The sequence below is a fragment of the Rissa tridactyla genome, chromosome Z, assembly GCF_028500815.1.
Source record: "Rissa tridactyla isolate bRisTri1 chromosome Z, bRisTri1.patW.cur.20221130, whole genome shotgun sequence".
NCBI lineage: Eukaryota > Metazoa > Chordata > Aves > Charadriiformes > Laridae > Rissa > Rissa tridactyla.
The window spans coordinates 75417497-75424035 of record NC_071497.1 but is presented as its reverse complement, the minus strand read 5'-3'; the positions used below and the strand labels follow the sequence as shown (position 1 = coordinate 75424035).

General features: G+C 49.9%; 1 protein-coding gene across 1 annotated transcript; it reads left to right on the top strand.

Moving 5' to 3' along the window:
• The first annotated feature begins 1401 nt into the window (after positions 1 to 1401).
• PMAIP1 (phorbol-12-myristate-13-acetate-induced protein 1) lies at positions 1402 to 4728 on the top strand. Its single transcript, XM_054185697.1, has 2 exons — positions 1402 to 1531; positions 1870 to 4728. The coding sequence occupies exons 1-2, from the start codon at positions 1480 to 1482 to the stop codon at positions 1980 to 1982; spliced, it is 165 nt and encodes a 54-aa protein (XP_054041672.1). The 5' UTR covers positions 1402 to 1479; the 3' UTR covers positions 1983 to 4728.
• Positions 4729 to 6539: the final 1811 nt, after the last annotated feature.

Below are 6539 nucleotides of genomic sequence, written 5' to 3'. Positions count from 1 at the left end.
CTTGTGGGTCTGTATTACACCGTGGTGTCTTTTCCTGCTCAAAGCTGTGTTTTGATGGAAGAGGTGGGCATTTACTGGCTTTTTCAGACACAAATCAGTTCTTTGTTATGTCTGGCCCACCTGTGCTTTCTTTACATTAAGATGTTTTCTTTTGCCCCCTAAAAACAAAAGTCCATCCTATGTGCCTCCACACCAAATATCAACTCTCCGAGGGATAGGAGGCAGATGAGTGACTCACATGTCACTGGCGGCTCTCCCAACACTGTGCAACAATCGCAAAGTCACCAGGGTGACCTTATAATTGTCCTGTTTCTTGTAAAAAGCATCATCTAAAATTACAGCAAGCGCAGGTGAGCATGCCCTGGCACATGTCAGCCAGTGACATGCTGTGCAGGCACTGCACTGCCACGGGGAGGATTCGGCGGTGGGTGGCAGGCCCTAAGTCACAAATGGCACATGATATGGGCCAGCTTGTTTCCCTATGGCTTGTTTGTTTGAAGCCAAGGTCACCATCACCTTGAATGATAACACAGCACTGTGTCAGGAGCATCTCCTGGTTAAGAACAAGCAGACCCATCCCTCCATGTCTTCTTGCCCACCACAAGCACACCCCATCCCTTGCTTCTGCCTGTCCAAGAACACCCTATCCTTCCACCTTTTCTTCCTCAGTGCAAGCTCAACCCCGTCCATCTCTCCTGGACCACCACAAGCACAGCCCACCCTCCCATGTCTCCTTGCCTAGTGCAAGCCCACCCCACCCCATGCCTCTTCTTGCTTAGAAGATACCCATCCCTCCACCTCTCCTGCCCCACCACAAGCCCAGCCCATGCCTCCATCTCCTCTGCCCTAAGAATCCCTCCACCTCTCCTGGCCCACCACAAGCCCATCCCATATCTCCATGTCCTCTGCCCTAAACCCACCCCGTCCCTCCACTCTCCTGCCCCACCACAAGCCCACCCCACGCCTTCATCTCCCTTTCCCTGACCACACCCCATCCCTCCACCTCTTCTCCCCCAAGCCCGCCCCATCCCTCCATCTCCTGCCGTTCCAGCACACCCCATCCCGCCGTTCCTTATCCCGCAGCCGCGGCGCTGCGCCCCGAGCCCGGCCCCGCTCCCGCTCCCGCTCCCGCTCCGCCCGGGGCGGGCTCGGGCATGCCGCCGCCTGCCCGCCCGGTGCGGCGAGGGGCCCACGGCGGGGGGCGGGATTCCCGCGCTGTTGCCCACGTCACAGCGCGAGGAAAACCCCGCCGCCCCGAGCGCTCTTATTGCCGCGCTTCGCCCCGCCCGCCCGCAGTCCCCCGCCGCCGCCGTAGGGTGCTCTTAGTCTTACGGTACCTTACGCCGTACGGTAACCTTGCGGTACGAATCGCTGCGGCCCGCATCCCACTCCGGTGCGCATCCCACTCCGGTGCGCATCCCCCTCTCCGGTGCGCATCCCTCCGGTGCGCATCCCTCCGGTGCGCATCCCACCGCCGCGATGTTACCCGGTAGGACCCTACGGAAGGTCACGCCGCCCGCCGCTCCCGCAGGTACCGGAGGGGTGAAGGGAGCGGGGTGAGGGGCGTGTGTGTTGTGGGGGACGGACGGACACGGGGATCTGCCGCCCGATCGCTGCCCTCCCCGGCTCCAGCACCCGGAGCGGGGGCAGCGCCCGCGGCAGGACGCGGGCTGAGCGGGAAGGCGAGGGGCGGGAACCGGCGCTCCTCCTGGTGGTGGCGGGTAACGTTGAGAAAAAAAGGGGGGTGGTGGTGGTGGGAAAAATCGAAAAAAAAAAAAATTTACTATATTGCCAAGATCTCATTAAAACTGAAAATAAGTATGGGCGGGCAGGCGGCGGTGCGGGTGTCTGACGGCTTGTCCTCTGCAGAGCCGGAGGTGGTGGCGGAGTGCGCCCTGCAGCTGCGCTGGATCGGCGACAAGTGGAACCTGCGGCAGAAGTTCCTGAACCTCCTGACAAAGCTCTTCTTCCCGAAAACGTGAGCCCCCGCCTCGGACACGGTGCCCGGAAAAGCAGGGGAAGACCTTGGCTTGGTGGATTTGGAATGAGAGATTTCATTGACACTGGGAGATGAAGAAAGCTCTTTGTGTTGCATTTTGCTGCCTGCAGCCACTGAAGGATGGCTGTCACAACCTGATTTCTTTGAAGAATCTTACAGCAATATTAGCATGCGAATGCCAGCTGGAAAAAAAAAAAAGAAAGAAAAAGATTGCTAGCAGGGCCCCTCATCACGCGATGGGAAGACTTGGGACAAGATGGAACTTGCCCCTCAGCCTGGTCTGAGAAGACTTCCGGCAGTCTGGTTTCCCCTGTCATCCTCATGCCCCACAGCTATGTTTCACCAAGGAGCTCGGACCACCTGGGTGCAGAAGCCAAAAAAAGCATCAGTGTCTTGGAATTTGGGAACATATATCACAAGGCCAGGTGCTTGGTTTCTGACTGCTCGTGTTTTCTAAAGCATGGATTCTGCTGGACAGGGACCTGGTGGTGGGATTATTTCTTTTGTTAAATAAACCACTAACTTTATTGAAAGGTTATTTGTTACGTGATGTTGCTTTGTAGACTAAAAATTACAATTCTATTAATTAACATGATGTTGCATAGTTCTAGTCTATATAATATATATATAATATATATAAAAAATATAAATATGTGCACCCCATGTGTATGAAATGAGTATTTCACAGAACTATTAACTGAATGATACTTGTTCGGCTTAAAAAATAGTATGAAAAGATGCTCAAAACGTGACCTAAAACATGACATAAAAATACAGTATATTAACTAGAAGAAAGCAGCATGTTTTCTGGTAATATGAGAAATACATCATGCATCAGAGAGGGGAGCATACTTTAGTATAGCATTATATAAGACATGTATATGAATATATATTACACAAATACAGATATTGAGGTACGTGTGGTGGAGGGATTCTTTTAATATTACAAAGAATTTCTTGAGAACAGGACAATACTGCTGTGTCTTTATAAGTAACAAAATAACTCTTCAATAGAAGTAGATTTTAAAGTTGAATCGAAGTTGAATCTCAAGTTTTCTTGAGAATGTTATTTATTCAAAGAAAGCAACTACCTCTCTTTGAAGAAATAATATCAATAAAATCAATTGTTACAGTTAGTACAGGGAAGTAGCCTTGGACTTCTGAATGTTTAATGGTACTTACAAGTGAAGGTTCTTCCCTTGTACTTTATTTCCCTTTCATTTCATGGCAACCTCATTTCGGTCCCGGAATGATGAAGCCGCTGTAGCCCATCCAGTGGATGGTGATGTATTATGCTTATCTCACTTGAGGGGTTATTACCCTTGTCTGGCTTAGGGGGACCTGAGTTAAGCATGCTGATTGCCATTGAGGCAAACAGTAACTCTGCTAGTCAATTCACGTCAGACACGATCCTAAACAGTATTTTTTCATGCGTACAAGCTAGCAAGAAAACAGCTGAAGCTGACCATGTTTTGTAGCTACCTCTTAGGTCAATGGTCAGAGCTCCTTCTCTTAACTAACCTTGTTTGTAAGTACATTGGCATTGTATAAGGCTGTGTAGCTGCACGTTCTGAATTCTGGCTCTGTTCAAATTACTGGTTTTCCTGCCTTGTAGTGAATTCTTGTTTGTATTTGTATCTGATGTTTAGGTTATCTCTTCTGAAGTTGCCTTTGCAAAATTGTCATTACACAGCTCTGGTCACTCTGTCACAACCAGCTCTGTGTGGCTGTTAACTTATTGCCACTGATTTCACTAAGCAGAACTGACTGACTTCGTCCGCTTTCCGCATGGAGGACTTAACCCCGTCCCACTGGTGTTACTGGGAGCTTTGCCGTTGGCTGAAGACACAACGCACCGTTCCCTCCTCCTCTAAGCCAGCCAATACCTTTTCAGTGAGAACACAATGTTTCAAGAATAGTTGTTATTCCTCCTAGTACTGCATAGTCACATGTTTTGCTGACATGTACAGAGATCGGTTTTTCGGGTATTAAAAAGTAAACACAAAGAGTTTCTGTTGGGCTCCCAGGCTAATGTTGCGTCCAACTCATCAAAGCTGTTCATCAAAGACAGCCCCAACTTCAAGGGCTCCCGCTGTATGTCCTGGGCTTGGTGGAGTCCTGGGGTCTTCATCAAGGACACTAAACAATGATCATCCCTGTTGAGGACTCTCAGGAAAATTTGGCATTAGTATTTGCATTACTAGCTGAAATGTATTTGAATGAAAGTGTTCATGTATGAATGAAAGCTCCACGCGTGCTGCTTTGAAATTCAATAGAAAACAAAGTGCGGGCTTCATAGAGCCTGCCCAGTTCTTCAGGCTGTAGCACACATGACTGTTATGAAAAAAAGCATCCATTTAAATGCATTATCATGGGGATATTTGACTTAAGTATTAGTGCAGTATTTATCTGTCTAGACTATTTGCTGTTTTGTGAAATGTTTTTATGTTTCTCCAAGCATTGTCAAAAGTGCTAGTGTTCACCAGGATCTCAGGAAGGAGACCTAGACCCAAGTGGTCAGTGCCAGTATATGAGCAAGCGCTTGCTGATGTTCTCCCTAGGACTCCTTTTGTTATTTCTGCAAAGGATCTGCTATATAACTGCATCAACATGAGTTTGTTTTTCTTAAGGCCTATTCTGGATACAAGCCAGATGTTCTGCTGTATGGCCCATGCATGTATGTCTTGAATTCTTGCTAAGACAATAAACACAAAGTGTTTTCAAGAAAATTGAGTCATTGTTGTCATAATTCAGGGTTGTTTTGTTTTGGTTTGGTTTGGTTTTTTGTGGATTCTGAATGCGTGATTGTATTAAGGAAATTCCTTCCATACTTCCAAGTCAGCAGGCACACACTAGGGCAATGGCAGAGTGCCAGTAGGTATGCACTGGGAGATTAGGGGTTTACTTCTGCCTTTAAGGGGAACAAGGCACAGCCATATCCTTGAACTTCAAAATGGGAAACTGAGACACCTGTTCCCATATTTTCTAGTAACTACTGCCCGTAGAATAGTTGGGTGGTGTCAGGGGCTCCATTACCTCTACCAGAGGTGTTGCAGCTTTGAGGAAGAGCGTCGCTGGGGATCAGTGAAGGATAGACACCAGAGTTAAGGGTTTTGTCTCAGATACAGGCAGAAAGGAATACACAGATTTTGACTTTCTCCAATGTCTGAAGCTGGAGTTTTGGAAAAGGGGGAAATGGTACTGCTTACCACAGGGGAAGAGCAAAGAGATAGCAGCAAAGAAATAGCTTATCCTTCCTCCCTAAAGCTGGGGCCCAAAGATGTGTCTGTGGAGAGGAGACCCCGAGCTCCTCACCTGCTGTGCTGCAGGTTTTGCCCTGACTCATGGTGCTGCTTCTCCCCAGCTCCATGGGCAGGGAGCGCCACGCCTGGGCACATGTTCCCAGCACGAGGAGGACTAAGAGCTTCCTGGCCAAAGGCTCTGGTTTCTCGTAAATGAAACCGACTGAAAGGGAAGCAATTTCCTGTCCTTTCCCAGTTAGCCACAAAGCAGAGGCTTGGAAGAGCTTTACTTCAGGGGGCATCAGTGATGTGGTCCTGAGAAGGCCCATCAACCTGCAGCCAGGCTGATGCTTTTTGTGACACAGGTGCACAGCTCCACCAGCAAATTACACTCGTAAGACTCATCAGCCCTGTGAAAACATCCAGACACCCTCACCTGCTGCCTGCCGGAGCCTGGCCCCTCTCCAGCCAGGTGACCACCAGAGCACGACGCTTGTGACCTGCTCCTCCCTAAAGGGGATGGGGAAGAAAAAATAATCCCATCACTGGGGCATGGCATTACTGTCTGAAGGCACTTGACTCACCCGCAAGCACCTGATATCACAAAAAAACAAGCCGAACCCACCTGCGGAAGCAAACGGCCAGAGCTGATGCCCCGTCACCCTCTCCATTAGCCACGGCCCGTGGGCACCAACAAGTGCAGCCCCGGGTCGCCTTCGCACTGTGCTCGCCCAGGCGAAAACCAGCCTGGCGCCCTCAGCCGGCGCACGCTCCCATGCCTGAGACAGGATGCACGAGAGGTATTTCCGAAACAAATTGCTAGACAACAGACACCACCTTCCCCCCCCTCCCCTCCCTTACCCCCGTGGGATGTTTTTTTAAGCCATCTGAAAACCAATGTCTCATATGCTGCTCATTATTTTTAGTGCACGCTGGTGGAAGGGACTAATCTGATCACTTTCCTCCTGTCGACACGAGATGGTGCGAGGGCATGACGTGTGTCCGTAGAGGTGCAAGGCGGGCGAACAGGAAGGGCTGGGGATACGACGTGTTGTCTTTCGGTCTGGCAGGGTTTTCCATGAAGTAGGTGACTGCCTGGTGGCAGGGCTGGCAGTGAGCAATAGCCCCGAAAGCTGTTACAGCTGTAAACAAGGATCTTTACCCATGGGCATCACTGTAATGTCTGGATGACGGTGTAAGAAACCGGCCACGCCAAGGCTGCCCTCCCTTCTCACGCATGGTTACTTTGCAATACAAATCTCACCGGTGCCCAAGCCCTCTGAAAGTGTGGAGGCGGG